The 18047-nt window shown below is 38.4% G+C and overlaps 1 protein-coding gene across 12 annotated transcripts in view; it reads left to right on the forward strand.

Moving 5' to 3' along the window:
* Window positions 1–82: 82 nt before the first annotated feature.
* Window positions 83–18047, forward strand: part of ap1b1 (adaptor related protein complex 1 subunit beta 1) — a 29018-nt gene continuing 11053 nt past the window's right edge. The window contains exons 1-20 of one of the 12 annotated variants that reach the window (XM_011479147.4): window positions 83–203; window positions 2346–2406; window positions 4530–4635; window positions 4712–4847; window positions 8345–8590; window positions 8770–8960; window positions 9063–9284; window positions 9396–9516; window positions 9614–9709; window positions 10119–10234; window positions 11410–11575; window positions 12214–12312; window positions 13020–13279; window positions 13438–13645; window positions 13819–13839; window positions 15059–15145; window positions 15691–15720; window positions 15809–15946; window positions 16040–16185; window positions 16276–16405. In XM_011479147.4, the coding sequence (XP_011477449.1) occupies window positions 2370–2406; window positions 4530–4635; window positions 4712–4847; window positions 8345–8590; window positions 8770–8960; window positions 9063–9284; window positions 9396–9516; window positions 9614–9709; window positions 10119–10234; window positions 11410–11575; window positions 12214–12312; window positions 13020–13279; window positions 13438–13645; window positions 13819–13839; window positions 15059–15145; window positions 15691–15720; window positions 15809–15946; window positions 16040–16185; window positions 16276–16405 (2556 nt within the window). In that variant the 5' untranslated portion in view covers window positions 83–203; window positions 2346–2369. Of the gene's footprint in view, window positions 501–2345; window positions 2407–4529; window positions 4636–4711; window positions 4848–8344; window positions 8591–8769; window positions 8961–9062; window positions 9285–9395; window positions 9517–9613; window positions 9710–10118; window positions 10235–11409; window positions 11576–12213; window positions 12313–13019; window positions 13280–13437; window positions 13646–13818; window positions 13840–15058; window positions 15146–15690; window positions 15721–15808; window positions 15947–16039; window positions 16186–16275; window positions 16406–18047 lie in introns of all 12 variants that reach the window. The other 11 variants (XM_011479146.3, XM_011479149.4, XM_011479148.4 and 8 more) reach the window with 11 other exon arrangements.

The raw sequence follows: 18047 nt of genomic DNA on the forward strand, positions 1-18047 counted from the left end.
CTCATTTTATGGGAATAAAAATGTTAAGATTTGTTAAAAACTGGTAGAACCAGATGTTAATGAAAATTTCACATTTTCCCCCTATCACTTGAATGCACGTGAATGAAACTAAGCTGACGTGACTTGTCACACTGGGTGGAAATACGGAAGTTAAACAAGTGGGAGGGACGAAGACCAACACTGCTCGTACTACGCCTTCAACGGTAAGATGTTTGAGGAGATTTCCCCTATTAATTCTTTTTGTGGTGAGCTTCATTATAGCTCCAGAAGGTACGCTAATTCCTTGGGCAAGGGCTGAATTAGGCCGACAGATTAAGAGCTTAACTATTCCGGCAAAGACTTCCTTAACCCTTACTTAGAAGGTCAGTTTTCAGCTTTGCTAGCTGCAGATGAAGTAGCCTCGCGCTAGCCGACACCGACATACCTTTAGCCTTTTCTACCAGCCTCATTCATCTTACGCATTTTCTGTAAAAATGCAAGAATGGGCCAATCAGTTATGCGTGAGTATTGTACTTAACTGCGGTTTATTAGCGGTTGTTGCGTCAACTTTTACGCTGTCGATAGCTAGAAATGTAGTTTGCTTTCCTCGTCACATTAGCCTACTAAGCTAACGTTATAGCCCGATGCTACTTAAGCAGCAAACTTTGTATATTTGTGACTCAATAAACAGATTCTAACAAAGGCATCTGCTGAAACATGTTACATTTTTGTTAGCAAAGACAACCCACTAACTATTTGAATGGGTTAGTGTTGATTTAATACGGACGAAGTCGTATTAATCGAATTACAATTAGCTACTAGAGTTGGACCGTCGCTCCGATGTATTTGCCATACGGCAACCTGTAGGCTGTTATCCAACTGAAATAATTGGGTTTAAACGTCAAATATTGTACCTAAATGTCACCACAAAACAATTAAAATAATGGTTATTAAATAACGTCAGCCCTAAATCGGTTCATTCATATGAAGATGGCCACTACTTGTAGGAAGTCTTTACTTCAATACAAACTGTCACGATTTTACCAAATATCTGAAGTTAACATTTGAAATTGTTGAGAGTAAAAATATCAAACAATATTAAAAATAGATTTTAAAATCCTAATGTGTACAAAGCGTAACTCATGTTGTTTTATCCACTAGAAGGTTTATAAACTTAAACTTGCAGAAGACACAAGAAAAGGCTAAAAAAAACAAATAAACAAAACAGGAAGATATTACTTTGAAACATTCCAGATGGAGATTTTATTACAAAAGTGTTTTTTTATGTACACATAAAATGCCACATGGGTTTAAGTGACTCTTGAAAGGGTGCATCAGTGTGTACAATAAACCCAATCTGTTTGTGAGCTTTACCATTTTGGGAAATTGCTTAATCTTTAATGCTGCCTGACTTTTATTACAGTTTTTAAAAAAAAAACTTTTAATATTCATTTTACTTTGGTAGCAGCGTCCTAATTTACTGCAACCAAATTTGTCTTTCAACAGAGGTTTGGTGACTTTGTGCTCATCTGCTTCCTCTTAATTGCTGTAATGACTAATTTGCATTATTTTGCTCTATAACAGATTGGATTTTGTGTTCATCTGTTTCCCTCTTTACTTATTGCAGCAGTTACAAATCTGCCTGTTTGTCTTACAACAGAATTTCCTTCAGTTTTTGTCTGTCTTTATCTGTTCCCTCAAATCCTAACTGTTCATGGCAGATAGAGAGCCTTCATGATGGTGGGTTTTTCCTAATCTTCTATTTAGAGAGAGGTTTATTTTCTTTTCCACTGTTAGCTTTTGCTTGCTCTGTATTAAGATTACACTGAAAACCCTGCAATGTAATCTACTGGTCACTTATATAACATAGGGATATTAATATGATATGAGATATTGTGGCCCTATTGGAATTATCTTGACTAAATTGTATTATAATAATCATTATTAATAAACTGTCCGTTTTTTGCTTTTCGTGGAGCACTTTGAGACCTCATTGGTTGTGAATTGAAATGACAAACTTGAAGAAATTCGTCTTATTAAACAAACTCTCAAACATCTATCTCCCTGAGAAAGTTGCTCTGTCTGCTGGAAGTTAGGAAACCTGACCAGGAAATACTGGGGCCAAAACGCTTTCCCCTTTTAATCATGATTGGGAGATTCTTTTTTTTAAAGGAGACATTTCATTCTGGTTTTTCAGCAAACTCCATTGATTCTTTTCCTCTCAGGTCTGCAGTATTTGGACAGTAGAAGGCAGGAAATCCTTTTAATTTCATGTGCTTGCACTTCTAGGTTTTCCTGTTATTTTTGAGATGTGGCAAGTTTCCATTGAAACAAAAACATCATCATCATCTTTCTGTGTTTTGCAGGAGAACAGACAGTTTGGATCCAAGATGACAGACTCCAAGTACTTCACCACCACCAAAAAAGGTTTGCTATTTTTTATATCGAATACAACACATTTTTTTTTTAAATTGTAGTTTTTATTGTTGTTTTTTGTGGATTTTGTTACTGGCTCAGTTGTGGGATGCTAAATTGTTGAGAAAAAGCCATACAATTAAAAAGCCATATATACAAAGTAACATTAGTATGGAGCTAATGGACATTTACTACTTCCAGAATATAATGAAGACCTTTATCAATATTCACACACCTAAATTGCTATTTAACTTTAAATGCACTGATGTCACATTTGTGTTTGGCACAAACCATTTTGCTATGAAAATACCGATTGGGTATAGAGAGAGTCGGTTAGTTCTGAAAACCACCATTTCATCACATATGCTAGAAAGTCCAAAAGTCATTTAGGATCCCCGTGAAGCTCTGGGAAAAGGCAAGCTGATGATAATTAACAACAGTAACAGCTGTTTAGGGTTGCCAAGAGCATGTTTGCTTTTATTTTACTATGACTTGTTCAAACTTGAGCCTTAAATTAATGGTGAACAGAAAAGAATCTTTTAAGAAAGATTCCCACAATGAGATGGAACCTTACTCAGAAGCAGCTTTTATCCCTGGAACCGCCATCTATTTAGTTGTATGAGTAGGAAAACACTAATCTGTAGTTTCAAAATAAAAAACACGATTAATTCATTTAGCAAACAAGAAAAAGCCGCTGCCATGCAGAGAACATAGTCAGCTACCATAACCAGAGGTTGAAGATCTGATTTTAAACATCAATGGGGCGGGTTTAAAAAAAAGTATTTTATTCAAGGCAATTTCATCAGTACTGCAAACATTTTATATCAATTGCTTTCTTTTAACTTTTCGTTGTGAAACTTTTTAACCAATTTTTTGACATTTCCATCCTTTGTCCAGTTTAATTGGTAAAATGGTTTATCTTGATGAAAAAAATAGTACTTGGATGGATTAAAAAGATAGTTATTCAAAAGAAGTATGAACTTGAGAATCAAAATTAACTAGTTTTATCATTTTGGCAGCAAAACTCAGCCACACATTAGTGTGTGAATGTGTTTTTGTGTGTGGGTAAATGAGACGGTGACTGTAAAGCGCTGTGGGCCTTCTAAGAACGTAGAAAAGCGCTTCTTAAGTATGCGCCACTTATCGTTGTACCATTTCTGTTACACATTATTTTACTGAAAATATTACATTTGGCTTTTGAAGCAAATGTTATAAGCTGAAAAGTTTTTTCATTTACTAAGGAACCACTAGCATTTCAGTGTTGTGCGTGTCCCATTTTCTTTTCATCTTGCAGCAAAAACACAAAAGATTTTAAGAAAAAAATTTGTTACATAGAATCATCTTTCATTGCTGACATTGTCCCTGTCGTCTATTATCACGTCTAGTTATTTTGGTGCACAATTTTTTAAAAAGATTACCTCCGTGTTCGCTCTCTATTTTTTTTTTTTGGGTGTCATGCTCACCAGCTTTATACTTTGTCGGACATTTTTAGTCCAGAAGCAGCAAAACTAATGGGATAAAGCAATGTTTTTCCATGCAATATATAAAACTGACAAGTGTTTAATCCTTTGATGGTAATGAGATACAAAGATTTGACGGAAAATTAGTAAATAAATAATATAATTAAAAGAACAGTCACATTCCACCACCCATTAATATTATAAGAGTCCAAAAGTTTTGGTTCAGACATTTTATCTAGCTTTGATTGTTGGTAATTAGCCTGCATTTAACACTTCCATTAACCATGCTACTGCAGATTTCATGTTCATGCTTGCAGACTAATGATATCAAATGAGCATGTCCTCCTGCAGATTTGCTTGACTGAAACAAATCCATTCTAGTGCAAAGATCCTGCTCCAAATTCCACCTTCAGAGGTTTTGTGCAGACTGTTTAGTGTCTGTCGATTAAACAACAAATGGTTGCTGAAAGGGTAGTAGGTCAAATTGCTGTTTAAGTGGTCGAGTTTCTCTGCTGTACAGCAAAAAGTAATGTCTTTAATAGTTTGTATTTTAACAGAAGTAGCTTTCATATGAGATCCTGAACTCACCGGCCGCTTTCTTTGTTACATGGACACTTGTGCTTGATTCCTGCCTACCAAATGAATGGATGTTCCTTTTCTCACTTGTGTGTTCAGGAGAGATCTTTGAGCTCAAAGCGGAGCTCAATAGTGACAAGAAAGAGAAAAAGAAGGAGGCTGTAAAGAAGGTTATTGCATCCATGACAGTTGGCAAAGATGTCAGGTATGAAGGGGAAATGGCAAAAAAAATTCCCCCTGTTTCGAGTCTGTTCTCACAAAATGGTTTGTTCCTCTCTCAGTGCTCTTTTCCCAGATGTGGTAAACTGCATGCAGACTGACAACCTGGAACTGAAAAAGCTGGTCTACCTTTACCTGATGAACTATGCTAAAAGTCAACCTGACATGGCTATCATGGCTGTTAATACTTTTGTGAAGGTAAAGCTCTAACAGTACTCAGCAAGTGCTATATAAAAGAAGACGTGGGTAATTTTTGCAGGTTTAATAGTTTTTGCTACTTGTTTTGAAAATACTATAAAAAGAAGTGCATACGGTCAGTTGGATTGGCACCAGCTGTTATTTCCAACACATCACAATAGTCCCACATAAACAGTACAACAATAGAGGTTAATGACGATGTCTAGAGTGTGTTCTTGTTCTAACATTTAACACAATGAGGTCACAAACCTTTTCTTCTGATATAACTGCTGGGAAAAACAAGACTATCAGAGCTCTTTTCCTTCAGATTATAGTGGACAGAAACATTGTTTGATCTAATGCCTATTTTTTTAATGGCTAGGATTTGTCTATTTTCAGCTGCTGGTCTGTGTGGTCTTTAGTCATTTAGTACAGGGCTCCAGACTAACTTTTTTCACTAGGAGCACAGTGGCCCCCAACTGAAAATTTTAGGGGCACAACCAGAAAATTTAGGGGCGCATACTGTAAATCAACATTCTAACCAAATCTACTAATTTCCACTGTATTATGAATAAATACTTTAATAATAGATGCAGAAATTACAATGCGCTGTTTCAAATACAGTGTCACATTTTAATCTGCACTTTTTGAAGATGCAACAACAGGTACACTGACAGAAGAAGGTAAACTGTAAAAGAACGGGCGATGTTCACTGGATATCAGAACAATCGAGATACCTGAGATCAGAGAGAGGCTCAAAAACTGATGGAAATTTATCTTGGTGACACCAAATAAGTGCAGCCAAGACGCACAATAAGCGTGTTTGAGATCACCCAGGTGGACGCAACGCTGTTCAGATCACCTGGGGCCTCATTTATAAACGTTGCGTACGCACAAAAGAATGCGTACGCCACTCTACGCAATAGTTGAGATTTATAAAAAGCAAACTTGACGGGAAAATGTGCGGTCCTTCACGCAAGCTCTGACCCAGGCGTACGCACAAAAATGGGTGAAATGAGAAACGGCGACACCGTCGGCAGATGGAAGAAACACGTGAAAGTGAAAATGACAATACTGCCTCTCAGAAATAACATGAAGACTTCACAAAGCAAGTCTTACAATTAACAGCCTACATGAACACCCGTTTGATCGATCAGCAGTGAAACAAATAAAAAAAATCAAACGAAAATTACAACAGAAATTCAAATGAACACTTATTTGCAAAAAGAAAAGTGAAAAATGTTCTGCAAAATTGCCATTTTGTGCAATTCATCCTCATAAATAATATAGTTAACAGAACGAAATAATGTACAAAACTGATATTCCCGTCAATGTGTCCGTCTGGCGGAGCAGATATAGGTGCAATCAGACAGACAGATGGATAGAGAGAGATGCATTAATTGTCCACTAGGGAAAGGTATTTTCATAGTAAAACATGTCTTCATAAGCTATGGAATTATGGTATTCATGCATATGCCTTTAGTTTGTTTTATTTTTGATAAAACAATGTATGGCGTATGTCTCAACCATTCAGAAAGCAACAAGAAATGACATTTGCGCTGATCAATTTCCCATTTCCACGTCGATTATTACCGACATCTGTAGCTTGTCAGATGTAATTAAATGGATGGAAATAAAATGCCCCATCACAGTGCGTAATGACGCACAATGGCTGATCTTGCGCTCTTAGAAGATGTGGCAAATGTAAGACTTCGGAGTGAACGCATCTTTAGACAGCAAGAAGACGTGCTGGCAAACGAGGACGACTGGCTTGTGAGCCGGTTCCGACTTCCTCGAGCCGTCCTGTTGGACCTCTGCAGGCTTTTGGGGGTGTGTCACCCGGTGCATCTGGCGCATCGGCGTCCCCCTGCGCCTCAGTCACCACTCCAGTAAGGGATTCCCCAATTCTTGCCGCTTGTCTCTCATTAAGAGGGTTCAGCTCCGGTGTCCCCCCCCCGTTGCAGACACACTCTGCTGGCGATGCAGCGCCAGACTTTTTTTTGCCTCGACTTTGATGTCCGACCATTTCTTTTTTATTTAACCACGGTCCTAGGTTGTGAGGCTACAGCATTAACGGCGTCTGCCACTCACGTGGCTTTTCGGCATTAGTAATGCCCACACTGTGCCCATCATATATCACTTTTCTCCTCTTTTCCACCTCGCCAACGATAAATTCTACTTCACATTGAGTGAAGTTACGTTTTTTTCATTACCTCTCGGTGTGTGCCATGGTTTCGCAATCAATGAATATTCATTTGTGGGCGTTTCACGGACTATTTATGGGCAACTATGGGCGTGTCATGAGGCCGCAAAAGCTGCGCTGCATTTAGAATTGGTTCTGATTTATTAAGGGAAAGATGCGTAGGATGTGCGTGCGCACGGTTTTATAAATCTGAATATTTCTGTGCGTACGCACGTCCTATGTTTCATCCGTACGCCACTTCTGACGCAAATCCTACGCAAAGTTTTATAAATGAGGCCCCTGGTGTGTTACATATATTTTTGTTTTTGCTCCAACATCACATGTCAATCATCACAAAAATATCAGGAGAAAGGGGCGGGAGCAGCAAGGCCCCAACCTACCGAACGCAGCTGGAAATTTAGTACTGAACTGACTGAAAGCTGCCCTTTAACTACAAAACAATGCATTAAGGGACATGTGTCCTGATGGTTTTTGTAGTTAAATGAGAAATTGAAATAATTTAAAATACCAATTGATTAAAAATAGGCTACATCCATTACAAAACATTCAAATAAATATAAAATATATAATAACACAGATCATACTAAAGGGGAGAGGAATATTAAAACTAAATTGAACTGAATTGAACTTCAACTTCCTGTTCTCCTTCAGTCTCGCTGCAGATTCGCCATCAGCCATTCATCTCAAACACGTCTATCCTTGCATTTTCACCGCGTGTTTTAAGTGCGTCTCGGACTAAACCGTGTTGTTGCTCGCACGTGTTTAAAGTTCAAGCTCTGTTAGCTGTCACGCATGTAGGTGTGGGACATTTATTCTCCTCAGCTGACCCGACTCCCGCTGGAGCGGTGTGCTGCCGTAACAGCCGTGCATAAACCGTTTGGTTGGGGGGATGCGACGCCGCGCGCTTAACCGTAACCCCCGTAACCTACGGGTCCCAGAGAAAAGTTCAGCACGGATATTTTTTAATGTATAAAAAATATGGAGGGTGGGGGAGGCAAATTTACTGGTCGCACATGTGCGACTGGATGTAAAATTCAGTCGCACACTCTCAAATTTTGGTCGCAAAATGCGACCAAATGGTCGCAGTCTGGAGCCCTGTAGTATGTAGCTTTTTTGAATCATTAAAATGAAGAGCAACGTTATCAGTCACTGGTTAACCTTCCTGATTTCTGTCATCAGTCTGGAGAAAATTCCTTCAAGTTTGAGATTTTTGTGTTTATGCAGCGTTTTATGATTCAGGAAAATGCTACGTGGAAGTATCTTCAATGAACTGCATTTAAGAATGTTTTCATATGCGATTACTTTCACCGTTTAGGACTGTGAAGACCCTAACCCTCTCATTCGAGCGCTTGCTGTTCGTACGATGGGTTGCATTCGCGTGGACAAGATCACGGAGTATCTGTGTGAACCTCTGAGAAAATGTCTGAAGGATGAAGACCCTTATGTGAGGAAGACAGCTGCTGTGTGTGTAGCAAAGCTCCATGATATTAATGCCCAGCTGGTGGAGGATCAAGGTTTCCTGGACACCCTGAAAGATCTCATCTCTGACTCCAATCCCATGGTATGCTGTCTGTATGTACCTGCTTGTAGTTACATTTGGCAGATTTCCTACTCTTCTCTTTTTAGAGAAACCTCAACTCCATTTCCTTGATCATTTTTCAACATGTCTTTGTGTAAATTCCTTGCTTAGGAAAAAGAAAGTGTTTATATAACATTTACTTGTGTTTGGTTTGTCTTTAGGTTGTAGCAAATGCAGTTGCAGCTCTTTCGGAGATCGCAGAGTCTCATCCCAACAGTAATCTTCTGGATCTGAACCCTCAGACTATAAACAAGTTACTTACAGCTCTTAACGAATGCACAGAGTGGGGACAGATATTTATTTTAGACTGCCTGGCCAATTACACACCCCGTGATGATCGTGAGTCCCAAAGGTACATGAATAATCTTGACAGTATTTATCCTGGATGTCGGTTTGCTTACATTGAAAGGTTATTTCCTCACTGTCCCTCTCATTTCCCATTCTAATCTGCCAGCATCTGTGAGCGAGTCACCCCAAGGCTGTCTCATGCCAACTCAGCAGTTGTGTTGTCAGCAGTGAAAGTTTTAATGAAGTTCATGGAAATGCTGCCAAAAGACTTGGACTATTATGGCACTCTACTGAAGAAGCTGGCCCCTCCTCTGGTCACACTATTGTCTGCTGAGCCTGAGTTGCAGTATGTGGCACTTCGAAATATCAACCTCATTGTCCAGAGGCGGTAAGTTTTAGAAAAGCTCTTGCATCCAAGACTTCTTTAACTGCTTAGACATGTTGTTTGGAATCTGCCATATTTAGGCTACACACCCAATTAACCATTTTTGTCTTTAAGGCCGGAGATAATGAAGCACGAAATGAAAGTTTTCTTCGTAAAGTACAACGACCCCATTTATGTCAAATTGGAGAAGCTGGACATAATGATCCGTCTTGCATCTCAAGCCAACATAGCTCAAGTAACACACTTTGCTTCAATAGTTAAAAAATAAAATCAGACGGTGCTTCTGGAGAATCTAGATCTGGTACGTAACAGAGGTGTTTTTCTCTCTTTAGGTTCTGGCTGAGTTAAAAGAGTATGCCACTGAGGTGGATGTGGACTTTGTTCGCAAAGCCGTCAGGGCCATCGGCCGCTGTGCCATCAAAGTGGAGGTGGGCGGAGATGATGCATGATAGTCATTACTTTGTCAAAAATATATTTACCTTTCCAACACGCACACACACTAACGTTCTTTTTAAGTAAAGTAAAAGTAAGTTAAGTGCCGATTCAGACACCAGGTGGCTCTGTTTCTAAAAGACGTTTAAGCATTTAAGTCATGTATCTTCTGTAGTTCAAAGTTTGCAGTAAACTGCTAAAAACAAAAAAAAATAATAATTCTGTTGTCATTTTCCTACCTTAAAGTAAATATTTATGCAGTAGATGTTTGTTTTTAATCTGTTAAACTATGATATTAACACATTTTTAAATGTTTATGCATTTTTCTACACAAAAGATTTTCTCTTAGTCTGTATTTTTGTCTCAAGCTATAAAGCTCAGACTTTTTCCCCCATTGTACTCTAGCAATCAGCAGAGCGCTGTGTCAGCACCCTGCTAGACCTGATCCAGACCAAGGTCAACTACGTGGTACAGGAGGCCATTGTGGTTATCAAAGACATATTCCGCAAATACCCCAACAAGTAAGAGTTTTCTGCAACAAATATAAACATTCTAATAAATCTTCATTACCTCATTTGCATGTTTAAAATCTGAAAAATACTAAATGTTGTTTTAATGTTTGTAAATTGACCAGTTATTTCTGCTCCAGAAGAAAAAATGTGTGTTTGACACTTTTAAGGGTTTGGAAATGGTCAGAAGATAAGCTTTAGGCATTAAGGACAACCACCGTTTATGTCTTGCAGACACTAATTCACTTTTTATTTGTGAACTGCAAATGAAAAGCTACATTTATAGAAATGACATGTGCAAGGGTTCCTCAACAAGGACATTCGTTGGTAAAGGGCAGATCTTCAGAGACCTCACCTCAGCTTCATCCTGTCAAATATAAGGCTGGTTTGCTTGGAGTGTGACCTCTATGTTGATAAATTCATGTGCCAGACACACTTTCTCCCACACAGCGGAACAATGTAATCATGCATTTGAGAGCCCCCAAGTTGCCAATGCCTCCAGCTTAGTAAAGCTCATGCCTTCAGCTGAATGAGTCACCATTTAGTTCAACTTGTTATTTTCTGGTAATTGAACATTTGTTCCTGCTCTTATGTTCTTGTGCAATCGTTATGTAAATTGGGACTCTTTAACACTCATTTTATGCAAATAGGAATGAATGAATTCACTTCAATGTGCTGAAGGTCATTTAAGTATATCGCTGGTTTAAACTTAACTCAAATGTATTGTGTTAGGGTTTAATAAACAGCAATACGAAGTTGGGTTTTGCCATTAGATTTTTTATCAGAATCATTCAGATTTATTAGGTCCGGATGGATTGTTTTCTTATTACACACCTTGATTGACAACAGCTCAATCCAACTCAGTCAAGTTTTACATTTTTGTTTAACAAATATTTTTCATGGTTCTGGAAATGTTTTTACACCACTCTGAACTTTTAGTAAAGAAAATTTTGAAAAAACTTACTGCAGGACAGATTTTGACAACCAACAGAACAGAAATAGCATTAAGGGAAAATAAATTGGTGCGTTTTTCTTTAACCCAAACATTTCATTCTGTTAGTAATGATGGACTTTAGAATTGCATTTTTTTTTGGCTGTAGTGGCATACAGCTTTTCTTTTATGTTTGGATCTTGTGATATCAATGCTGCATCTGAGGCCATGTCATTTAGCCGTGAATCTGTTTCAGATATGAAAGCGTGATTGCTACACTCTGTGAGAACCTTGACTCCTTGGACGAGCCGGAGGCTCGTGCTGCTATGATCTGGATTGTTGGAGAATATGCGGAGCGCATCGACAATGCTGATGAGCTGCTGGAGAGCTTTTTGGAGGGTTTCCATGATGAAAGCACTCAGGTTTGTTTGTATTTTATTGGACGAATAGTAAGAGCAGCTGTGACATTTTGGCCCCTTTGTAAAATGTATTATTAATATTAATCATCTACCAGAATTCTTCTAGCCCTTGTGCTATCTTGTGGGGTCCAGATGACCCCACTCCCAATGTTAACGTGCCTTGGAGGCACGTTAACATTGGGAGTGGGGTCATCTGGACCCCACAAGATAGCACAAGGGCTAGAAAACAAATTCTTTTGCAAATGATTTAAATGACAAATCCATTGTTGTCCTTGAAAAACCATCTTTTGGACAAAGGCGTTACAGTAACTGAATCACTTCAGGCTTTGCTGCGTTTGCTCACATTGGGAAAGAAGAGGCTGCATTTTTGTTAGTTCAATTCAAACTTGATTAAGGACGGCACATGAGGTGACCACGGAACAGTAACACACTGTTCCCAGATAATTCATTGATTTCCATTTTATTGTCCTGTAGGGTTTTCCTCTCACATGAAGGGGCTCTGGTGGATAAGAAAAGCTTTAAGCTGGAAACATGTTGTTCTTTTATTGCTGTGTGAATGTGACAATAATGGAAAAGTTGAGGTTTTATTATGTCGTACACGAGTTGTCAAAGTTTACTCTGTTTATTTTCGTGGTCTTCAGGTGCAGCTGCAGTTACTGACGGCAATTGTCAAGTTGTTCCTGAAAAAACCCACAGAGACACAGGAGCTTGTTCAGCAGGTTCTGAGCCTGGCCACTCAGGTGAGGAGAAGAAAGCCTTTGCAGTTCACTTCATACATTTTTAATTCTGCTAATCGTAACTCTTAAGTGCTTTCATTATTTATGTATATTTTTATTACTTTAAACAAAACAAAAAAAGTCAAATTAAATAACTTTGAGTAAGTCGTGGCTTTTGGTGTTTGCTGAGCAGATCCAAGTTTTTCAGAAGCTGCAGCGATTTTAAAGCACATCTAGCTCTAACGTACATAAAATGCATAATAAAAAAATAAAAAAAATAAAATTGCATTTGCAAAACATTATGATGTTGGTAGGTGAGGAATCACACTGGTCAGACTTAGTCAGCATAATAAATACCAGTAAGTCATTACAATCAAAGACTGTTTGATTCTTGTCAAAATATAAATCCGTGTCTTTCCCATTAAATATCAGAATTTTTCCCCACTATAAAAACGTTGGTTAAGGTTCTCATTCATCCAGGTGATCTCTTAAAGTCCATAGCAACTAGACTTCAAATCTAAATGTCGAAACATTTCAAGGAAAAAGATTTGAAATCCAGAGTTTATGACTCTATAAAAAACACGTTCACTCATTATACCAAATGTGAATCCACAGCATTTTGGAGCATATGGACTATAAAACATAGGAAACCTTACTTTTTTTAAGGTTGGTACAAAATGCGCAATAAAAGATTTTCACACAAAGTCATTATTAAATCTATTTTTCTACAGGATTCCGATAACCCAGACCTGAGGGACAGAGGCTACATCTACTGGCGTCTGCTCTCCACTGACCCTGTAGCTGCAAAGGAGGTGGTTCTGGCTGAGAAACCCTTGATCTCTGAGGAAACTGATCTGATTGAGCCCACTCTGCTGGAGGAGCTTATCTGCCACATTGGTACTCTGGCCTCAGTCTACCACAAGCCTCCCAGTGCCTTTGTTGAAGGCAGCAGAGGTGTTCAGCACAAGAGGCTGCCTTGCAGTGCTGGATCGTGAGTGATGCTTCATATCGTTTTAGAAAACAGAAAAGAAACTCTTTACTCAAGTCAAACGAGCATATTGACCTTAAACTTTTCCCTTCCAGTTTTTAGAGCAGCATCAAGTAGTGCTGACAATTTTCCTTTTTTTTTTTGTATCCCCCACCTCTTAGTGGCGAGAGTGTGGACAGCCCGGAAACAAGTTCCACAGCTGGAGTTTCGGATGCACCACCTGCTGTCATCCCATCCCAGGGAGATCTCCTGGGAGATCTTCTCAATTTAGATCTCACACCAACAACCACCGGCCCGCCCCCACCCGCTGTCTCTACCGGGATGCAATTGGGCGCCATGGACCTTCTTGGAGGAGGACTGGACAGCCTGGTATGTCTTCTTCACACCACTTTTTTCCTGTAAAATGTCAGGATCAGACATTATGTTGTTGTCTTCATATCAGCCCATAATATGTTCTACATTTGGTCTTTTGATTTCAAATGTGTCTTGAAGTTCTATACATTCTTTTTTTTTTCTTCCTTTGTTTAATGCTGCACTTGCAGATGGGAGATGAGTCTGAGCCGGTAACTTCATACAGAGAAAGGGCATGATTTATTATTTTCTTTATTAGACCATTATACCAAATCGCTTCTAAAGAGCTCATATTCGCTTATGCACAGCTTCAAAGTGTTTAGAAACCTCAAACAGAGGAGCTGTGAAGGTTTCTCCACTTGGTCAGTTAATATTTCTGTGTAAAATGTCAAACAAGTTGGTCTTTCAACATTTATGGTTTGCAACATTTGTCAGAGTCCCTGAACATTTCCCCACTTCAGTGCTCAGTGATCCCAGGGCCAGAAACTGTTGGTGGCTCCGCTACATGGTAAACTCTAAAACTGCCACTCAGTGAATTCGTACTGATATTATTATTATAATTATCAGTCTCTTATGACATCCAAAAAGTGTTGTGCCATACAAAGAGGAAGCTTCATATTATGTGAATAGTACAAATTTTGTGGAAGGGATGTGCTCTATGCTCGCATCTGTGATGGTGCTGTAACATCCCGACACCTCGAATGATCCTGCCATCAAAGGTGTTCCAAGTATATTCTGATCAGGTGGAAAAAAAGGGGGAAATTTCCTAATCAGGAAATTAAAAACATGCTTAAATTATTTAGGACTAAGAGGTAATCTGCAGTCATATAAAGCTGTTGTATGGTTGTGCTTTCTGAATATAGTAGATTATAGTGTAATAGTTACAGTTATAAAAATAAAACATCTGCTGTCCTTTTTATTGATAGTCATTAAAGCGTTTGTAGTATTCAAAGCACTGAGTGGGTGTTTCATAATACGTACTTCAGAAGGACTCGATCTTAAATTTAGATGTTTTCCCTCTAAATTGCTTCCAGCAGACACAGCTTTTACAGTATTTCTGCATTATTTTTTTTAATGCACCCAGTGACAACACTTTGATACTGAATTTGACAGTTAAGTAGAAACAAAAACTCTCAAAAGAAAGACAAGTGAGTTAGTTATCCTCTTGTAGTGTTTGTTTTGACCACTAATGTTATTAAAAATAGGGGTTTGGATGTTTGTGAACTCTCTTGTGTTTGGCCAAAACTGTCACAATGAGACAAAAGGGGGAACAATTCCTTAAGCATAATATGGGCTCTTTCACCACTGAAGTTTAAATAGTATCTTTTGTCCAGCTGTCTTTATGTTTTCATTTGTGTATCTTCTTTTGGGGGATAATCCTTGAGTCTGTGTCTCATCTTTGGACTCTGATCTGTTTCATCTTTTAATCAGCCGCCCGTTCCCCTGCGGACGGACACTCCTCAGTCACCCCAGATCCCAAATCAGTCCCCATCACCCACAGATTACAGCACTTCTGAGGTCGGTCCAAAGGACCATGCTGGACCAAAAACAGCCAGCACCAGTCTAGAACCCAACTTCCATAGTCCTGTTGTTCCACTGCACCTCTTTGAATAGTCCTCCACAGATATAATCAGTGCCTGTTTGCACCTTGGTGTTTTGTGCATTGGTAGTTTTTCCTCTACACTTAGATGGCACTTTTAGTAAATCACACTTATATTTTGTGAGTTTTTTCATGTTTCTGTGCACATTAGTTCAGTTTTGTCACTCTGGAAAATGAACCTTTTGTTGCCGCTAAAATTATTTATCAGCACCTAAAAAAAATCTGTTTTATTTCAAGAAAAAAACTGTTCTAAATTGCTTAAAACCTAAAATGAATGAAAGTGTACTGACGTCTTTTCCCTCTGTTGATATAGTAAACCCTTTGCTGTTATTGATCACTAAAAGCCTTTTCTTACAGTAGATGTTTGCTTTCGTCCACCCATCCTCTTTAAACCTGAAATAATCCTTTCTAGCATATTACAGCTACACTGAACCTTTTTTTTGTGATTCTTCTCCAATCATAGCTTGGTGGAGACCTGGGAGGAAATCCTGCGGTAAGCACATTTTGTCTTCTAAAAGTGATGGGCTTTAGCTGTTTGAAAAGGAGGTCAAGAGTGTGACACGCTGGTTTGTGACCTGCAGATAGGAGCAGGTTTTGGTGCGGCTCCAGCCGCAATGCCAGCATCTTTCGGGGCCCCCGGCAGCGGCGGTCTGGACGACTTGTTTGACCTTGGGAGTGGAGTTGGTATGCCTATGGGCGCTTACAGCCCCCCCAAATCTGTGAGTTATTAAATTAGTGTGGGACATAAAAAATAAATAGCATATCATGCATTTAAAATAACTGCTGTTTTCTTATCTTTTTTTTTTCTTTAGGTTTGGCTTCAAGCCATGAAAGCCAAGGGACTTGAAATATCAGGCACTTTTGCCCGCCGTGCTGGAGTTATTCAGATGGAGATGACGCTCACTAATAAAGCAATGAGTGTCATGACTGATTTTGCCATCCAGTTCAATAGAAACAGGTACGATCATGTTTGTTCAGCAATTTTTTTTTTGTGCTAAATGCTGGATTAAAACATTTTCTGACACTTTTTCCTTCTGTCTTTGTTCAGCTTTGGCCTCTCTCCAGCTGGTCCCCTCCAGGTTCTTACTCCTCTCAGCCCGAACCAGAGTATTGAAGTGGCTCTTCCCCTCAATACTTCTGGGCCTGTTATGAAGATGGATCCTCTCAATAACCTTCAAGTAATTTTCAACACTTTTAACTTCCAGACACTTGAATATCACCATTTCATTGCTAACACTTTTTGGGGTTTACCCAGAGTAATGTTGAGAATTAAACAGAAATATCACAGCTTACCTAGAAAATTGGCAAAGTAATACAACTAATATTAATCTTTTTTATTTTTTATTTTAAGATGTTGGAACATTTGTATTGTAATAAAATATATATTTTTTACAATTTTTCAAATCTAGACAAAATAAAATTAACCCTTCTTTTAGTTTCTCAGTCTGTGAAATGAGCTTTTATTTTGATATCTTCCCATTACATAATTTAATAAAAACAAATGTTGGATTAAATATTTTTATTAATAAATTGGAAAGCATACATTTTTTTTTTTTTTTTTTTTTTTTTTTACCTTGTCCTGTCCAACAGCTGGGCAAACAGATGAGAGCTGAGGGCCTCTTGTGTTGGACATATTTTACTTTAACAAGAGGGGTTATTAATCTTCAGACAAACCAAAGGTATGTCTGAATAAACCCCTTTTGTAATTGAGGCCAAACTTTATTAATTTCAAACATGTTTGAAGATCTTTGGTGTTGGACCGGACGGAAAAGGAAAGAGGGGAAGAAGAGAGAGGGATGTTAGAGAGAGGGGGGGAAGGAGGGTGATAGTAGGAGGGGAAGGGGGGTAAGACCATGAAGCAGCATAGAGCAACAAGTTTACTGGTTGTTAATCACCATGGTAAGGCTCAAATGCAGTACAAAAAGGGCGGAGCCTGTCCACACACACACCCAAGTGTCAAACACACCTGCTAGTTGCAAAAATGGAAAGCATACATTTTAATAAAGTTATTTTCTCTGTTAGATGAACACTAAAACTTGTACAAGTGATAATTACAAATTAAAACGAGGTGCTCAATTTTGATAAATTTTTTTACATAAAATGTAATAAATAAACACAATGTTCTTGAATATTACTAACAGAATAAAATATTACAAAAGCAACATAATATAACAAACAGAATATTTTTTAATATTTTATTTAGCAACTATCTGGCCTTCCTAGGCTACAAACCAATGGAAATTTCCGAATCCAAAGGTTTTAGTTTTTTTTTTTTTTCAGTTTGGTCAAAAAGCCGTGCAACACAATAAGGATTTCCAGATAAATATTATGTATTGAAAGGATATAAACACATAAAGGTGAAGCTTTTTTTTCTTAACCTTTGCCCAATGGTCGACAATTGCTATGTGCAGCTGTGTAGAGAAGATAAGATTGTTGAGGCGGGTGATGAAGGTGTGATGGTCATCAGTGGTCTCACAACATATGCTTCCTTCAGTTCTCCTGTCCTCAGCAACTCCACTAAGCTTTAATATATTTTTAGACTGACAGTGATGCCCTATTATATTACTTAGGCAGTTTTTATGCATTACATCAACAGCTGCTAAAGTGGCAAAACACTTAAGGAAATTTAGATGCCAGTTTGAGAGTCTTGGTTGTTGGCAGCTGCCTTTTTAAAAAATAAAACAAAACACTATATTATCTATCTAGCCTCAGTGTTACGTTTAGGTGACTGCAATGCTTTTCACAACCAAATGACTTTTGAAACTAAAGTTCTGGTTAAAAGAAAAATGCCTAGAAAATGCCCATCATTGATTAAAGGAT

Source organism: Oryzias latipes, chromosome 9 (genome assembly GCF_053564925.1).
Source record: "Oryzias latipes strain Hd-rR chromosome 9, Olatipes_Hd-rR_3.1".
Taxonomy (NCBI): Eukaryota; Metazoa; Chordata; class Actinopteri; order Beloniformes; family Adrianichthyidae; genus Oryzias; species Oryzias latipes.